The 19,831-nt window shown below is 38.5% G+C and overlaps 1 protein-coding gene across 1 annotated transcript in view; it reads left to right on the top strand.

Moving 5' to 3' along the window:
* Nucleotides 1-19,831, top strand: part of LOC144581313 (THO complex subunit 2-like) — a 130,038-nt gene that overhangs the window by 73,777 nt on the left and 36,430 nt on the right. Inside the window, exons 10-12 of the mRNA XM_078364496.1 lie at nucleotides 455-610; nucleotides 1,514-1,686; nucleotides 2,947-3,142. Of these exons, the coding sequence (XP_078220622.1) occupies nucleotides 455-610; nucleotides 1,514-1,686; nucleotides 2,947-3,142 (525 nt within the window). The remainder of the gene's footprint in view (nucleotides 1-454; nucleotides 611-1,513; nucleotides 1,687-2,946; nucleotides 3,143-19,831) is intronic.

The following is a 19,831-nucleotide window of genomic DNA, read 5'->3' as shown; positions in this document are numbered from 1 at the left end:
TGAAAATTTTCATTTAGAGGATTTAAATTTACCCCTTTGTGTTATTCAGCAGCTCACTTCTCCAAAATTGGATCTATATTGCAGTGCTCTATTTAATTTGGAGTTTAGCCTGTAATGGGGGAATTTGTAATGTTTTTAATGGAACTTCTGTATATTTTCTTGGGTAAACTAATAAACTTAATGGTAAACATCACTGTTGTGGTATTGTATTACTTTAGGGACTATCAGAAGATGTGAAACTTTGAGATGCGACTTGATTTTAAAAGAGGTTTAGAATTCAGGTACTCAATTCTGTCAAATAATAAGAAAATAACTGAAATTTACTTAGAAGACAAATAGTCATAAATAAGTTAGACTTCTTATTTATAGTTTCGTCAGTTGAAAATAGTTTGCTTGTTATATGAGCAAGTAGTAGGATTAGCTGTTTTATGAAAATTTAATGAACCATTTTTAGCTTATTCCAGCTGATAATTGCATCATGGATGAACACAAACAAGAAATTGTGGAAGCTAAGCAAATTGTTAGAAAACTTACGACGGTTGTGTTGTCTTCTGAACAAATGGATGATCGAGAGAAAGAAAAGGAGAAAGAAGAGGAGAAAGTAGAGAGGGTATGTAATTCATTCTAGTAAAATTAACCCTGTCTTTTGGATTTTGAGTTACGAAATTTAACTTCTAAATAGTCAATTATGAAGAATAAATAATTTCTTAGTTTTCATTTTGCTGAAACCTCATTTCTGAATAATTTGCTACAGTGATTTTATTTTTAATCGGAATGACACCTTTTTAAGAGAAGCTGTCATAGTTTTTTCTTGTATAAATTTCAAAATGTTTTCTAAGTAAAATCACAAGATGTATTGACTTTATCCTTTTTGTATTAGTGGCCCTCAGATCCTAAAGGGATTCTCAAACATGCTGAATTCTGGTTTCCTGTGGCATGCCATAACATTAAGTAGAACTTAATTCCAAGTCTATAAACTGTAATGCCTGTGTCTGCTAAGTGAGAAAGCAGATTCTGTTTTTTATTTTTTATTATTACTTTTGAGACACGATCTCACTCTGTAACTTGGGCTGGAGTGCGGTAGCATAATTACAGCTCATTGCAGCCTTCTACCTCCTGGGCTCAAGTGGTTCTCCCGCCTTAGCCTCCTGAGTAGCTGGAACTACAGGCATGTGCCACTATGCCTGGCTGATTTTTGTTATTTTTTGTAGAGATGGGGTTTCGCCGTGTTGCCCAGGCTTGTCTCAAACTTCTGGGTTCAAGTGATCTGCCCACCTTGGCCTCTCAAGTTGCTGAGACTATAGGTGTGAGCCAATGCATCTGGCCCTGATGTTTTCTCAATAGCTAAAAATTTTGATTGTACTTTCAGGAAAATACTGTTCAAATTCCCATGAATAGCAAATATTTTTTTTTGACATGTTGTGTTGCTTAGCTCAATTTTTTAAGTGAAAAAGTACTAAGAGTTCTAAATGTCTGTATCCTGTGTATCTTAGTTTTGACTATTCATTTTTAGCCACCTGGTAACCAAAAACTTGGCTTGTTGGAAGCCTTATTAAAGATCGGTGACTGGCAACATGCACAGGACATTATGGATCAGATGCCTCCATACTATGCAGCTTCACATAAGCTAATAGCACTTGCTATTTGCAAGCTCATTCACATAACTACTGAACCTCTCTACCGAAGGTATGTAACTATATACTTTACTAATCATTGAGGTAGAAATAGTTAGGACTACAACAGAATCTATATGTGTATTGATCTTATCTCCTCAAACCAAGCCTGTATTTTAGTACCTTTTATCAAAAGATAAGAACTGGTCACAGAATGTATCAGTCTAATACGTATAAATCAGTGACTTGTCTTCTAACGTCTAGACCAGGGGTTTTAGAATTTGTGCTGCTGTGTAGTCTAAAAACTATAGGTTAGACTTCTAGGTTAGGTTAGTTCCATTGAGAGTTGAAACTGCATTCTTCTGGTTTTGACTCTTCCTCCTCTCAGTGGGTGGGAGGGGCAAAGAATTTCTGAGTTTTTTTTCTTAGTATAATTTTTCTCTATCCTGGCTGAGTGGCTCTGAGTGAGGACGTTGCTTCTCTGATTCTCTTATCTTTCCTGGCATATAGGCTGCTGTTCCAGAAATTACTAGTGCATCCTCTCTTACCACCCCCAGTTATTGTGTCGTCTAGTCCTTTAGCTTTCTGCCTACTTACAGGGTACTTAGGAGCAGTATTGACAGCAGCTCTGGCTGCAGCCCCATAGATGAGAGCCTGCCTCAAAAGCCTCAGCCTTGTGACTTTTGTGTAGCTGCTGGTTGCTGCCTTCAGTGTCACCTCATGGGCTGTGGACCATGCAGGCTTCTTAGAGGGCGACCCCTGTGAGTCCACAGTGGGACACCTGCTGAGCAGGTGAGAACTCTGGGTATGCTGACCTAAAGTGACCCTCTTTTATTACACAACTGACTTTCCCTACCACCCACCCCACTCTGCATACTCTCGTTTGTGGAATCCAGATTCAGAAATGTCCGTTGACTTGAATCAGTGTTGTTACATCCATATTTTTCTGTTTCATCTCCCGATGTATCTTAGGTCCATTCCTTGTTTCCCATTCCCTTATCCAAGTTCCCAATACTGGCCAAGTTTAAAAACAAGAGTCAGATGGTGTATGTTAAACATTCCCTGAAATCTGCACTTCTCGGAGTAAGCAGTTAGTTTGGAACATTCTCCTCTGAGCTCTGATTTTTCTTTTTTTTTCCTTAGAGACTGTTGTTTTTATGTGTTCCTACCAGTTGAGAATTATCTGGTATAATAAAGTTAGGCACAATTGAAATGTAGAAAGCAAATATGATCAAGAAAAATTTCACTGATGAAGATAACTGTGTTAAATTGGTAGGCATTTTAGTATGTGTGTATGTATACTTATATATATTTATTTTACTTTTTATAATAGAGTTGGTGTTCCTAAAGGTGCTAAGGGCTCACCTGTTAATGCTTTGCAAAACAAGAGGGCACCAAAACAAGCTGACAGTTTTGAAGATTTGAGGAGAGACGTGTTTAATATGTTCTGTTACCTTGGTCCTCACCTTTCTCATGATCCCATTTTATTTGCAAAAGTGGTGCGCATAGGCAAGTCATTTATGAAGGAGGTAAGTAAGATTTTTCTTAAACAAATATAAATTTTGAATTGAAAATGTTCTGAAAATACTTGTGTTATGAGTATCTTTAGAAATAAAAATGAACCCCATTTAATAAAGGGTTATGCTGAGTGAGGTTTGTGGAAAAGTCCAGTGTGTCCTAACCATATACAGTCAAGGGTTGCTTAATGACAGGTGAGAAATGCATCATCAGGTGATTTCGTCATTGTGCAGACGTCATAGAGTGTACTTAAGCAAGCCTACATGATGTGACCTACTACATACCTAGGCCATATGGTATGGCCTATTACTCCTAGGCTACAAACTTGTACAGAATATTACTGTATTGAATGCTGTCAGCAGTTGTAATACACTGTTAAGTATTTGTGTATCTGAACATATCTATACACATAAAACCTTGCACTAAGATGTTAGAACAGCCGTGATATCTAGGCAATAGGAATTTTTTAACTATTATAATGTTATATGACCCTGGTTGTATATGTGGTCCATCATCAACCAAAACATTGTTAAATGGTACATAACTGTATATATTAATATAACCCAAATCTAGCTAGATTATTAGTCAAGTCCCTCACATAGGAAAATATACTTCAGACAAGTGGCTACTTTTTGAATTCCCTTATAATTAGTGGTTACTTAGCATTCTCTTCCTTTGCTTACCTTCTAGTCATTTTCTTGGCTGTAGTTTTCAGTCATTGCTGCTATGTGTAAGAAGTCTTTTCAGCCTCAGACTCTTGAGGACCCATTCTTTTATTTTTATTTTTTAGTAAGCTTTTTATTGAAATAAAAAATACATGTGGAAAAATACAGCCCAGTGACTTTCCCCAAACTAAGCATCCATGTGTCCACTACCCAAATCAAGAAATAGAATAGTACCAGCAACCTGGAGTCTTTCGTATACTCCATTCTAGTTACTGTCCTAACCATAACCATTTATACTTTTTTTTTTTTAACAAAATCAGCTTTGAGGTATAATTTAAGTACAGTAAACTTCTACAATTTTAAGTGTACAATTTGATGAGTTTTGACAAATGTATGTTCACCACCACAATTAAGATGTAGAAGTTCCCTCCTTCCACTGGTGTTCCTGGCAACCTCTGATAGGTTTTCCATCACTATAGTTTTGCTCTTTCTACAACTTAATTAATAAATGGAATCATATGGTATATACTCTTTTCTGCCTAGTTTCTTCCACTTAGGCTTTTGAGATTTATCCAAGTTGTATGTGTCAGTAGTTCCTTTATTGCCGCATAATATTTTATTATATAGATGTACCAGAGTTTAGCCACCAGTTGATGGGCATTTGGGTTGTTTCTACTTGGAGGCTATTATAAAGCTGCTTTGAATATTCTTGCACAAGGCTTTTGGGAGACATGTGTTTTTGTGTCCCCAGAAGTGGGATTGATGGGTCATATGAGTAACTATATGTTTAACTTCATAAGAAATTGCCAAAGTGTTCCAAACTGTCTGTACCGTCTTGCATTCCTAGGAGCAATGTGTGAGACTTCTAATTGTTCCGCATTACCACCAATACTTGGTGTTTCTGCTCTTTTAAGTTTTAGTCATTCTAGTAGGTATGTAGTGGTATGTCATTGAGCTTTTAATTTTGTTACGGTGACTAGGGAAGTTGATCATTTTTTCATGTGCTTATTTGCCATTTTTAGTTATCTTTAGTGAAATGTCTGTTTATGTCTCTTGCCCGTTGTTAAGTTGGGTTATTTGTCTTTTTTATTGCTGAGTTCTAAGAGTTATTTATATATTCTGGATGCAAAGCCTTATCAAATAGGCGATTTTTGGAAATTTTTTCTGTAGTCTGATTTGCCTTTTCATTTTGTTAACTATCTTTTGACAGCAAAAAATTTTAACATTTGATTAATTCCAATTTAGTGGTATTTTTGTTTTATAGTTTGCTTTTCATGTTATAAGAAATCTTTGCCCAGCTCAAAGTTTTAAAGCTGAAAAGAATTGTACATAGTTTCTTTAAAACTGTAAAACATGGCAACCAAGAAACATCTAGACATTGTTATAAGCACAAATGCAGGGTGTCTTCGGTGTTTTGTGATTATATCTAATTTAATTTTAGACAATAGCAACTGTATAGACATAGTAACAGCGATTATATATTAATTTATTGAGATCTGAAATATTCTACGTGGCTTTTTATACTTAGCTGGTAGGTTTTTGCTTTGTTTTTGAGATAGGGTTGCACTCTCATGAAGGCCAGACTGTAAGTGGCACCACCATGGCTCACTGCAGCCTTGATCTCTTAGGCTGAAGTGATCTTCCCACTTCAGCAGCACAAGTAGCCTGGATCACAGGTGTATGCTGCCCTGCCTGGCTAATTTTTAAAATAGTTGTAGAGACAGAGTCTCCCTATGCTGCCTAGGTAGATTATTTTTAATGCTCACAAATTTACATTATGTAAAGGTACTCTAAAGAAGTCTGTTAAGTAGTTACTTATTGCTGTATTGTTTATTATATAACATGAAATGGAAATATATCATTTCTAAATGCTGGGAACATTCTAAGTCCTCTATTCTAGCTATTTTGAAATATACCAATACATTGTTGTTAACTGTAGTTACCCTACTCTGCTATTGAACACTGGAATTCATACCTTCTATCTAACTGCGTATTTGTGCCTGTTAACCAACCTCTGTTTATTCCCCCTCACCCCCAGCTTCTGTTATCTGTCATTCTGTCTTCTCCCTCCATGAAACCACTTTTTTTTTTTTTTTTTTTTTTTTTTTAAGGCAGAGTTTCACTCTTGTTGCCGAGGCTGGAGTGCAACGGTGGTGTGATCTCGGCCCGCTGCAATCTCTGCCTCCTGGGATCAAGCAACTCTCCTCTCTCAGCCTCCCGAGTAGCTGGGATTACAGGTGCCTGCCACCACGCCCAGCTAATTTTTGTATTTTTAGTAAAGACAGTGTTTCACCATGTTGGCCAGGCTGGTCTTGAACTCCTGACTTCAGGTGATCTTCCTGTCTCGGCCTCCCAAAATGTTAGGATTACAGGCGTGAGCCACCACCCCCGGTCATGAGACCACTTTTTTTAGCTCTTGCACGAGTGAGAACATATGATACTTGTCTTTCTGTGCCTGGCTTGTTTCACTTAAAGACCTCCAGTTCCATCCACATTGCTACAAATGATAGGGTTTTATTCTTTTTTATGACGGAATAGTATTCCATCATGTATATATACACCGCCTTTGCTTTATTTACTCATGCATTGATGGGCACTTAACAGATTGATTCCATTATCTTTGCTATTATGAGTAGTGTTGCAGTAAACATGAGAGTGCAGGCACTGTTTTGATACACTGATTTCTTTTCCTTTGGATAAATACCCAGAATAGGATTGCTTGTAACAAATTATCACATGCGTCCCATAAATATGTACAAATATTCGTACCAACAAAAAATTTAAAGAAATTTAGAAAGGAAGTATGATAATGTTTCACTCTTGATTTTTATTGTCTGAAAAGGATGATTCATGTTAGCTAGTAGCCTGCTCAAGAAACAAAAGGCCTGTATTTTTTCTAGTGTGTCATATCAGATGCAAATGAAGTCACTTTGTTCGATGCTGGTGATATTAACTATCATTTGGTTAAGGTGATCTCTGCCAGGTTTTTCCACTATAGGGTTACTATTTTTTTTCTTTGTTATTAATGTATGTCTTGTGGGAAGTTAGAATACTTTGAGACTAAAAACAGCCTCTTTGTCCTCCTATTTTTCCCTACCTAATGCTGCTCTTTTTAGTTGAAAATCTTAATGTTCACATCTGTTGTTCTGAAATTCTTGGTTTGGTTACAGATATCAAACTTGTGAGCAGGAGACCAAACCTCCAACCCATGGAAGTCCTGTACATGATCACGTACAATATTGTTACCAAGATACACACTTGCTAGAGCTGTCACACTTCCCCTCTTGCCTTCTCCATTGCATTCATCCTGTATACCCATTCTTCCCTAGTTGTGCCAGCTTCCTGCATCAACTCCACTCTATTCTTGCAGAGATGGGGGGTAGAAGGGAAGAGAAAAATGTTAATTTTTCCCGTAGAGGTCAATGTAAGAAGAAATTTGCAAAAGGCCGGGCGCGGTGGCTCAAGCCTGTAATCCCAGCACTTTGGGAGGCTGAGGCGGCTGGATCACGAGGTCAAGAGATGGCGACCATCCTGGTCAACATGGTGAAACCCCGTCTCTACTAAAAATACAAAAAATTAGCTGGGCATGGTGGCGCGTGCCTGTAGTCCCAGCTACTCGGGAGGCTGAGGCAGGAGAATTGCCTGAACCCAGGAGGCGGAGGTTGCGGTGAGCCGAGATCGCACCATTGCACTCCAGCCTGGGTAACAAGAGCGAAACTCCGTTTCAAAAAAAAAAAAAAAAAGAAGAAGAAGAAATTTGCTTTTTTCCATTACTAGGTTTGTGATGGAAAAGTGAACCATTCCAGTTATTTGAGTTAGAATTTTGATCTGTTTTTACCCATTACCCACGGAAGATTTTGCTGTGACAAATCTTTTGTATTGTGTTTAAAAGGCTTTTTTTTTTTTTTTTTTGATCTATCTTGGCATTCAAGCAATCTTACAAAGCAATCAATTTGTGAGATTCCTTCTAAAGGGTGAATATGACCTTAGTTCCAAATAATGTATTTACAATTATACTTCTTTAACAAATCTCATTTATAAGCTTGGGGTTGCTTTTATATACAAATTATGCTTATTTTTAAAAAGAGGCTTATATACTTACACCGGATATCACTTAACAGAATAATCTTCCAGCCCTAAAGTTATTGGTAATTTATTTATCTGATTATATGGATATATGTTTCTTAAATTTGAGGTATGTAGTGTAGGGCTAACACCTCGTACAGTGATTCTCAAGCTTCGGCATGCATCGTAATCACACAGAGGACTTGTTAAAATAGATTGGTTGGGCCCCATCCTTGGAGTTTCTGATTCAGTAGGTCTTGAGATGGGACCTTAGAATTTGCATTTCTAACAAGTTCTTTAGTGATGTCGATGTTGCTGCCCAAAGACCAAACTTTGAGGATTCTTGTTCTAGGTTTAAGAGGTGGAAGAGTGTGGTGGCTCTAGAATTGTCTCATATAAAAGGACACATTTTGCTATAATATTTTCTTTAATTGTAGAGCACTAACATGCTCACCTGACATATGTTTTTGATAGCACCTATACATTTTTTCAGACTTTACTTTTTCTGAGATGGAGTCTTGCTGTGTCAACCGGCTGGAGTGCAGTGGCATGATATCGGCTCAGTGCAACCTCTGCCTCCCAGATTCAAGCAATTCTCCTGCCTCAGCCTCCTGAGTAGCTGGGACTATAGGCACATGCCACCCAACCCAGCCAATTCTTGTATTTGTAGTAGAAATGGGGTTTTACCACGTTGGCCGGGCTGGTCTCGATCTCCTGACCTCATGATTCCCTTGCCTCGGCCTCCCTAAATGCTGGGATTACAGGCGTCAGCCACCACACCTGGCTAGATTTATTTTTTAGAGCAGTTTTCGGTTCACAGCAAAATCCAGAGGAAGGTACAGAGATTCGCCATTATACCCACTGTCTCCTTATGTGCATAGCCTCCGTGGTAATCAACATCTCCCAGCAGAGTGGTGCATTTGTTACAAGGGATGAATCTACACTGACACATCACCCAAAATCAGTAGTTTGTATCAGGATTGGCTTTGTGTTGTACATACTAGGGATCTCGACAAATGTGTAGAATATTTTCACTGCCCTCAAAAGTCCTCCTGCCCATTTATCCTTCTCTTCCCACAACCCCTGGCAACCACTGAGCTTTTTATAGTCTACATGGTTTTGCCTTTTCCAGAAAGGCATATAGTTGGAATCATACCGTATGTAGACTTTTCAGATTGTTTTCTTTCACTTAGTAAAATTATACACATTTGGGTTTCCTGTTTGACGTTTCATGGCTCGATAGCTCATTTCTTATTAGCACTGAATAATATTTCATTGCCTGGATATACCACAGTTTATCCATTTTACCTACTGAAGGACATGTTGGTTGCTTCCAAGTTTTGGCAATCAAGAATAAAGCTGCTCTATGCATCTGTGTACAAGTCTTTGTGTGGACTTACGTTTTGTTTTTTTTTTAATCTACTCTGACGATCTATGTGTTTTAATTGATATATTTAGGCTATCAATGTTCAAACTGATTATTGATATATTTGGATTAATATTAACTTATACCATTTTTCTTACTCTTTTCTGGTTTTTGCCCCTGTCTTGTGTTCCTGCTTTTGTCTTCCATTCTTTACCTGCCCTTTCTGGCCTTTTTTGGTTATGTCTTTAAATGGTTACCCCAGTATGCAATGTACATTCTCATTGATCCAAGTCCACTTTCAAACACACTATATTGCTTCATGGGTAGAGGGAGTACCTTAACAGTAACTGCATAATCCTAATTCTTTCCTCCTGACTCTTTTATCACTGAAGTCATTCATTTGCTTACACAAGTCACACTCACAGATACATTGTTGCTATTGTTATTTTGAACAAACATTTAAAAATTATATTTAAGAATAAGAAAAATAAACGTTCTTATTTTACCTTTACTTAATCGTATTTCAGGGTTTCTTTTTTTGTTTGTTTGGATATATCCAAGTTTCTGACGTATATCATTTTCTTTCTCTCTAAAGAACTTACCTAGTATTTCTTGCAAGGCAGGTCTACTGGCAACAGATTCCCTCAGTTTTTGTTCTATTTAAAGTCTGATTTCACAGGGTCCGGAATTCTTGGTTATTTATTTTATCTCAGTGCTTTAAATATTTCACTCCACTCTTGCTTGCATAGTTGCTGAGAAGAAATGTGTTGTAATTCTTATCCTTACTTCTTTATAGGCAAGATGTTCTTCCCCACCCAGCTTATTTTAGGATTTTTTCTTTATCTTTGATTTTCTGTGGTTGTGACATGATATGTCTAGGCGTAGTTTTTTGTTGTTGTTGTTGTTGTTGTTGTTGTTGTTGCTGTTTTTTTTTTTTTTTTTTTTTTTGCTTTTTTGGCTTGTTTGTTTGTTTATTTATTACATCTGTCTTACTTGGTATTCTCTGAGTTTCCTGCATCTGTGTTTTGGTGCCTGATACCGGTTTGCAGAAATTCTGTCATCGGTGCTTCAAATATTTCTTCTCTTCTTTCCTTTTTCCGTTATTTCCATTATGCTTATGTTACACTTTTGTAGTTGTCCTGTGGTTCTTGGATATTCTGTTCTGCCTCTTTTTCGCCCTTTTTCTCTTCGCTTTTCAGTTTTGCAGGCTTCTGTGGAGGTATCCTCAAGCTCAGAAATTTTCTCACAGCTGCGTTGTCTCCTAATAAGCCCATCCCAGGTGTTCTACATTCTGTTACTGTGTTTTTGATCCGTAGCATTTCTTTTTCTTTCCTGAAATTTCCTTCTCTCTGCTTATGTTTCCCATTGCCTTTTTTTGAGGTGGAGTTTATCTCTTGTCACCCAGGCTGGAGTGTAATGGTATGATCTTGGCTCAGTACAACCTCTGCCCGCCCCCCTACCCCCAGCTCAAGTGGTTCTCCTGCCTCAGCTTCCCTAGTAGCTGGCACTACAGGCATGCACCACCATGCCCAGGTAATTTTTGTATTTTTAGTTGAGACGAGGTTTCACCTTGTTTGTCAAGCTGGGTTTGAACTCCTGACCTCAGCTGTTCTGCCTGCCTAAGCCTCCCAAAGTGCTGGGATTACAGGTGTGAGCCACCACGTCGGGCACCCCTGCCTTTTGTTTTTTCCAGACAGAATTTTGCTCTGTCACCTAGGCTGGAGTGCAGTGGCATGACTTCGGCACACTGCAACCTCCACCTCCTGGGTTCAAGCAATTCTCATGCCTCAGCCTCCCGAGTAGCTGGGATTACAGGCACGTGCCACCATGCCTGGCTGAGTTTTTAAATTTTTAGTAGAGACGGGTTTTTGCCATGTTGACTAGGTTGATCTAGAACTCCTGGCCTTGAGTGATTGACCTGCCTCGGAACTCCCAAAGTGCTGAGATTACAGGTGTCAAACACTGTACCCAGCCAGTAGCAGAATCTTGTTTCTCTTTTTTCCCTTCATGAAATAAATAGCATAGGTTCCTCTTTTACTGCTTGCTTGCTGGTGGTGAATTCTGGGCATTAAACATATTTTATTTATTGTGTTAGGAGTTGGGGGAGAGGGATTCTGTGTTTATATTTTACTCTGCCATTAGAATTTATTTGTTTAGAAAGACTATCTATGTGGCTACCTCATATGTTGGCCCTTGGTAAAAGCCAAAGTGCTCTAAATTGATTTACAAATAAAGCTTAGTAAAACCTGAAATTAGGCAGGCAGAATGTACCCTAGACTGGGTATTAGACGATACTAGCAAATAGGTGAGATAGTGATCTTGTGGTAATATGGAAGAACGTCCTTGTTCTTTGGAGACATCCGGAATTATTTTGAGAAAAGTATGCCTGCAAATTTTTTTGGTCTGCCAAAAAAAGGGCAAAATGTTAATTGTTGAATTTAGAAGGTAGGTATATATAGGTGTTTAGTATACTGTACTTTCAGTTTTTATGTAAATTTGAAATTTTTCATAATAAAAATTTGGATTTCTCGGAGGAGAATGTACCTTAGACCAGTATTTCCAAAATTGGAGTTTATGAACCAACTGCTTTAGAACTTTGTGGCTGATGTTTATTACTTTTTTTTTTTTTTTCTTGGCAGCTATTACAGGAGGGAGAGTCTGTGATTCTGCTTCATTCTACTTAGTTGCTTTCAAAATTGAAAATCTATTCTGTTGTGTAGCTTAAAGTCCAAGATTATTCATAGAGCCGTTTTAAGAAATAAATGCGAAAGTTTTAGTGTGTGCGTGGCACCTAGTGAGTAGTAAATAAATGCTGGTAAGAATGAGAAGGAGGGGAAAGTTGACAATAGTGTTTTAATTCATGCAGATTCAGCTTCAGTCTCTTAAAAAATCTTGTGTTTCTTCTCTCTCTGAGATATAGTCCTGAATAGTGTTTGAAATGTTCAAGGGGTAGAGATGCTAAAAATAGGTTATTAGTAATAAAAAATTATCTGGTTACATCTATAACTTTCCCATTTATTCCTTGATTCTCCAAAAACCCTCCTCCTAATAAGCATATATATTTTTTGTGTGTCCTGTACTGTTATGCAGCCTGTACTGTTAGCTACACTGTCTTTCTAGGGCAATTTTGGGACTTGTTTTGAGCCATTCAGTTAATGGCCTATGTAGGCATAATTGTGTCTAGTTTTATTCAAGCTTAAAAATTCAGTTGCTGTGTTCCATTGGTCTATTTCTCTGTTTTGGTAACAGTACCATGCTGTTTTGATTACTGTAGCCTTTTTATTTCTTTGAAGTCAGATTGTCTTTATTTGCAGACCAACACAGTTGTATATTTAGAAGACCCCATTGTCTCAGCCCAAAAAGAAAAAGAAAGAAAGAAAGAAAAAAAAAAGAAAAAGAAAGAAAGCGAGAAAGAAAGAGAAAATGAAGGAGAGGAAGGAAGAGGGAGAGAGAACGGGAGTGTTGCTTTATTGCCCTGGTTAGAATGCAGTGTAAAAATGGGTATGGAAAACCTCTTTTATGCCAATAATTGTGCTTAGTAATGGAGACAGGAAAAAACGAGGGAAGAAAATAAAAAATAAGTAGCCAACCAATATTTCATTTAAACCTGAGAGTAGGTGTGATTTGGTACTGATAAGAGCGTATATTTTGTGTATTTAAAGTGGAGAGTTATATAAATGTTTATTAACTTGTTCCGGATTTAAGTTCAAGTCCTGGATATCCTTGTTAATTTTCTGTCTCATTGATCTATCTAACATTGATGTTGAAGTGTCCCACTATTATTGTGTGGGAGTCTAAGTCTCTTTATAAGTCTTATCTATCTGGGTGTTCCTGTATTGGGTACGTATATATTTAGGATCGTTACAGTGCTTTTTTTCCAGTTCTGTGAAGAGGGTCATAGGTAGCTTGATGGGGATAGCATTGATTCTATAAATTACTTTGGGCAGTGTGGCCATTTTCACAGTATTGATTCTTCCTAACCATGAGCATGGAATGTTTTTTTTATCTGTTTGGGTCCTCTCTTATTTCCTCGATAAGTGATTCATAGTTCTCCGGGCCTGGGAGGCCACACCACACATCTCCAACCATCTGATCTTTGACAAACCTGACAAAAGCAAGTGATGGAGAAAGGATTCCCTGTTTAATAAATGGTGTTGGGATAACTGGCTAGCCATGTGCAGAAAACAGAAACTTGACCCCTTCCTGACACCTTACACTAAAATTAACTCCAGATGAATTGAAGACTTAAACATAAGACCTAACACCGTAAAAGCCCTAGAAGAAAACCTAGGCAAAACCATTCGGGACATAGGCATAGGCAAGGACTTCATGACTAAAACACCAAAAGCATTGGCGACAAAAGCCATGAATAGACAAATGAGACCTAATTAAACTCCACAGCTTCTGCATGGCAAAAGAAACAGTCATTAGAGTGAACCGGCCACCAACAGAATGGGAAAAAAGTTTTGCAATGTACCCATCTGACAAAGGGCTAATATCCAGAATCTACAAAGAACTCAAACAGATTTACAAGAAAAAAAACAAATAAACCTGTTCAAAAGTGGCAAAGGATATGAACAGACCTTTTCTTAAGAAGACATATATGAGGTCAACAAACATGAAAACATGCTCATCATCACTGGTCATTAGAGAAATGCAAATCAAAACCACATTGAGATACCATCTCACGCCAGTTAGAACGGCGATCATTAAAAAATCTGGAGAGAACAGATGCTAGAAACAGGAACACTTTTACACTGTTGGTGGGAGTGTAAATTAGTTCAACCATTGTGGAAGACAGTGTGGCGATTCCTCAAGGACCTAGAAGTAGAAATTCCATGCGACCCAGCAATCCCATTACTGGGTATATATCCAAAGGATTATAAATGGTTCTATTGTAAAGACACCATGTACACATATGTTCATTGTGGCACTGTTTACAAGAGCAAAGACCTGGAACCAACCCAAGTGCACATTGATGATAGACTGGACAAGGAAAATGTGGCACATATGCACCATGGACTGCAGTGCAGCTACAAAAAACAATGAGTTCATGCCCTTTGTAGGGACATGGATGAATCTGGAAACCATCATTCTCAGCAAACTGACACAAGAACAGACAAACACCGCATGTGCTTACTCATAGGTGGATGTTGAACAGTGAGAACACATAGACACGGGGAGGGGAGAATCCCACACTGCGGTCTGTTGAGGAGAACTAGGGGAGGGATAGCCGGGGGTAGGGGGGTTGGGGAGGGATAAGATGGGGGGAAATGCCAGATATAGGTGACGGGGGATGGAGGCAGAAAACCACATTGCCATGTATGTACCTATGTAACAACCTTGCATGATCTGCACATGTACCCCAGGACCTAAAGTACAATAAAAAATTCAGTTGCTCACAGGTAAGTGATTTTTTTTTTAATTAAATTCTGGGATACATGTGTAGAATGTGCAAGCTTGTTACGTAGATATACATGTGCTATGGTGGTTTGCTCTACCCATCAACCCGTCATCTACATTAGGTACTTCTCCTAATGCTCTCCTTCCCTGAGGCCCCCACACCCGACGGGCCTCACTGTGTGACATCCCCCTCCCTGTGTCCATATGTTCTCATTGTTCACCTTTCATTTACCAGTGAAAACCTGTGGTGTTTTGTTTTCTGTTGTTAGTTTTGTGAGAATGATGGTTTCCAGCGTTTTCCGTGTCCCTGCAAAGGAAATGAGCTCATCCTTTTTATGGCTGTATAGTCTTCCATGGTGTACATGTGGCACATTTTCTTGATCCAGTCTGTCATTGATGGGCATTTGGGTTGGTTCCAACTCTTTGCTGTTGTGAATAGTGCTGCAGTAAACATACGTGTGCATTTAGAATGATTTATAATCCTTTGGGTATATACCTAGAAATGTGATTGCTGGGTCAAATCACATTTGGTATTTCTGTTTTTGCATTTGTCTAATGACCAGTGATCATGAGCTTGTTTTTCATGTTTGTTGGCCACGTAAATGTCTTCTTTTGGGCTGGGCGTGGTGGTTCATGCCTGTAATCCCAGCACTTTGGGAGGCCGAGGTGGGCAGATCGCAAGATGAGGAGTTCGAGACCAGCCTGTCCAATATGGTGAAACCCCATCTCTTAAAAAAAAAAAAAATTTTTTTAAATGTTGTATTTTGAGAAGTGTCTGTTCATATCCTTTGCCTACTTTTTGAAGGGGTTGTTTCTCTTTCATGTAAATTTGTTTAAGTTCCTTGTAGACTCTGGATATGAGCCCTTTATCAGATGGAGAGATTGCAAAAGTTTTCTCCCATTTTGTAGGTTCACTCTCATGATAGTTTCTTTTGCTATGCAGAAGCTCTTTTTTTTTTTTTTTTTTTTTTTTTTTCTTTCTAGAAATGGAGTTTCACTCTTGTTGCCCAGGCTGGAGTGCAATGACATGAGCTCGGCTCACCACAACCTCCGCCTTCTGGGTTCAAGTGATTTTCCTTCCTCAGCCTCCCCAGTAGCTGGGATTACAGGCATGTGCTACCACATCTGGCTCATTTTGTATTTTTAGTAGAGATGGGTTTCTCCCTGTTGGTCAGGCTGGTCTCAAACTCCTGACCTCAGGTGATCCACCTGCCTCGGCCTCCCAAAGAGCTGGTATTACAAGTGTCAGCCACCACACCTGTCCCATCTCCTTAGTTAATTAGATCCGATTTGTCAATTTTGGCTTTTGTTGCCGTTGCTTTTGGTGGTTTAGTCAAGAAGTCTTTGCCCATGCCTATGTCCTGAATGGTATTGCCTAGGTTTTCTCCTAGGGTTTTTATGGTTTTAGGTCTTGTATTCAAGTCTTTAATCCACCTTAAGTTAATTTTTGTATAAGATATAAGGAAGGGGCCTAGTTTCCGTTTTCTGCATTTGACTAGCCAGTTTTCCCAACACCATTTATTAAATAGGGAATCATTTCCCCATTGCTTGTTTTTGTCTGGTTTGTCAAAGGTCAGATGGTTGTAGATACGTGGCATTATTTCTGAGGCCTGTGTGCTGTACCATTGGTCTTTATATCTGTTTTGGTACCAGTACCATGCGGTTTTTGTTACTGTCGCCTTGTAGTATAGTTTGAAGTCAGGTAGTGTGATGCCTCTAGCTTTGTTCCTTTTGCTTAGGATTGTCTTGGGTATGTGGGCACGATTTTGGTTCCACATGAAATTTAAAGTAGTTTTTCTAATTCTGTGAAGAATGTCGATGGTAGCTTGATTGGGATAGCATTGAATCTATAAATTACGTTGGGCAGTGTGGCCATTTTCATGGTACTGATTCTTCCTATCCATGAGCATGGAGTGTTTTTTCATTTGTTTTTGCCCTTCCTTATTTACTTGAGCAGTGGTTTGTAGTTCTCCTTGAAGACGTCGTTCACATTCCTTATAAGTTGTATTCCTAGGTATTTTATTCTCTTTGTAGCAATTGTGAATGGGAATTCACTCATGATTTGGCTCTCTGCTTGTCTATTATTGGTGAATGAGAATGCTTGTGATTTTTGCACGTTGATTGTGTATCCTGAGACTTTGCTGAAGTTGCTTATTAGCCAATGGAGATTTTGGGCTAAGACGATGGGGTTTTCTAAACATACAGTCGCGTCCTCTGCAAACAGAGACAGTTTGACTTTCTTCCTTCCTGTTTGAATACCCATTATTTCTTTCTCTTGACTGATTACCCTGGCCCAAACTTCCAATACTGTGTTGAACAGGAGTGGTGAGAGAGGGCATCCTTGTCTTGTGCCAGTTTTCAAAGGGAATGCTTCCAGCTTTTGCCCATGCACTATGATATTGGCTATGGGTTTGTCATAAATATGTCTTGTTATTTTGTGAGATGTTCTATCAATACCTAGTTTATTGAAAGTTTTTTACATGAACGGTGTTGAATTTTATCAAAGGCCTTTCTTGCATGTGTTGCGATAATCATTTGTTTCTTTGTTTTTTGTTGTTTTTTTTTTTGTTGTTGTTTTGTTTTTGCCATTGGTTGTGTTTCTGTGATGGATTACATTTATCGATTTGCATTTGTTGAACCAGCCTTGCATCCCAGGGATGAAGCCGACTTGATCGTTGTGGATAAGCTTTTTGATGTGCTGCTGGATTCGGTTTGCCAGTATTTTATTGAGTTTTTTCACATCGATGTTCATCAGGGACATTGGTGTGAAATTTTCTTTTTTTGTTGTGTCTCTGTCAGGTTTTGGTACCAAGATGATGATGACCTCATAAAATGAGTTTGGGAAGAGTCCCTCTTTTTTTGTTGTTTGGAATAGTTTCAGAAAGAATGTTACCAGCTCTTCTTTGTACCTCTGGTCAGATTTGGCTATGAATCCATCTGATCTTCGGCCTTGTGTGATTGGTGGCCTATTAATTACTGGCCAATTTCAGAACTTGTTATTGGTCTATTCAGGGATTTGACATCTTCCTGGGTTAGTATTGGGAGTTTGTATGTGTCCAGTAATTTATCCATTTCTTCTAGATTTTCTTGTTTATTTGTGTAGAGATGTTTATTGTCGTCTCAGATGGTAGTTTGTATTTCTGTGGGATCAGTGGTGATATCCCCTTATCATTTTTTATTGCATCTATTTGATTCTTCTCTCTTTTCTTCTTTGACTGCCGGTCTGTTTATTTTGTTGATCTTTTCAAAAAACCAGCTACTATCGGATTCATTGATGTTTTTTTTTTTTTTTTTTGAGGGTTTTTCTTGTCTCTGTCTCCTTCAGTTCTGCTCTGATCTTAGTTATTTCTTGTCTTCTGCTAGCTTTTGGATTCGTTTGCTCTTGCTTCTTTAGTTCTTTTCATTGTGATCTTAGAGTACTGATTTTAGATCTTTCCTGCTTTCTCCTCTGGACATTTAGTGCTATAAATTTCCCTCTAAACACCGCTTTAGCTGTGTCCCAGAGATTCTGGTACATTATGTCTTTGTTCTCATTGTTGTCAAATAACTTACTTATTTCTGCCTTAATTTCATTATTTATCCAGTAGTCATTCAGGAGCAGGTTGTTCAGTTTCCATGTGGTTGTGCAGTTCTGAGTGAGTTCCTTAATCCTGGGTTCTAATTTGACTGCACTGTGGTCTGAGAGACTGTCTGTTATTATTTCTGTTCTTTTACAGTTGCTCAGGAGTGTTTTACTCCCAATTGTGTGCTCAATTTTAGAATAAGTGTGATGTGGTGCTGAGAAGAATGTCTATTCTGTTGATTTGGGGTGGAGAGTCCTGTAGTTATCTATTAGGTGTGCTTTGTCCACAGCTGAGTTTAAGTCCCGAATATCCTCGTAAGTTTTCTGTCTTGTTGATCTGTGCGATACTGACTGTGGGGTATTAAAGTCTCCTGTTATTATTGTGTGGGAGTCTAAGTCTCTTTGTTAGTCTCTAAGAACTTGCTTTATGAATCTGGATGCTTCTGTATTGGGGGCATATATGTTTAGGGTAGTTAGCTCTTCTTTTTGCATTGACCTTTTAACCATTATGTAATGCCCTTCTTTGCTTTTTTATCTTTGTTGGTTTAAAGTCTGTTTTATCAGAGACTAGGATTTCAACCCCTGCTTTTTTTGCTTTCCGTGTGCGTGGTAAATCTTCCTTCATGTGTGTCTTGGCGCATGAGATGGGTCTCCTTTATACAGCACACTGATGGGTCTTGACTCGTTATCCAGTTTGCCAGTCTGTGTTACTTAATTGGGACATTTAGCCCATTTACACTTAAGGTTAATACCATTAGGTAAGAATTTGATCCTGTCATTGTGATGCTAGCTGGTTATTTTGCCTGCAGTTCCTTCATAGTATCAGTGGCCTTTACAATTTGGTATGTTTTTGCAGTGGCTGGTTCCGTGTTTTGCTTTCCATATTTAGTGCCTCCTTCAGGTGCTCTTGTAAGGTAGACCTGGTGGTGACAAAATCGGGTTCCGGGTTTTGCTTTCCATATTTAGTGCTTCCTTCGGGTGCTCTTGTAAGGCAGTCCTGGTGGTGACAGAATCTCTCAGCATTTGCTTGTCTGTGAAGAATTTTATTTTTCTTTCACTTACGAAGCTTAATTTTTCAGGATATTAAATTCTGGTTTGAAAGTTCTTCAAGAATGCTGAATATTGGCCTCATTCCCCTCTGGCTTGTAAGGTTTCTACAGAGAGATCCACTGTTAGTCTGATGGGCTTCCCTTTGTGGGTAACCCGACCTTTCTCTCTGGCTGCCCTTAACAATTTTTTCTGCATTTCAACCTTGGTTTATCTGATGATTGTGTGTCTTGGGGTTGCTCTTCTCGAGGGGTATGTTGGTGGTGTTCTCTTTATTTCCTTAATTTGAATGTTGGCCTGTCTTACTAGGTTGGGGAAGTTCTCCGGGATAATATCCTGCAGAGTGTTTTCCAATTTGGTTTCATTCTCCTCATCACTTTCGGGTATACCAACCAAATGTGGGTTTGGTCTTTTCACGTAGTCCCATATTTTTGGAGGGTTTGTTTGTTCCTTTTCATTCTCTTTTCTGTAATCTTGTCCTTACGCTTTATTGCATTATGTTGATCTTCACTCTCTGATATCCTTTCTTCTGCTTGATGGATTTGACTGTTGATACTTGTGTATGCTTCACGAAGTTCTTGTGCTGTGTTTT

The sequence above is a fragment of the Callithrix jacchus genome, chromosome Y, assembly GCF_049354715.1.
Source record: "Callithrix jacchus isolate 240 chromosome Y, calJac240_pri, whole genome shotgun sequence".
NCBI classification, from domain to species: domain Eukaryota; kingdom Metazoa; phylum Chordata; class Mammalia; order Primates; family Cebidae; genus Callithrix; species Callithrix jacchus.
This window is presented reverse-complemented; position numbering and strand designations above follow the sequence as displayed.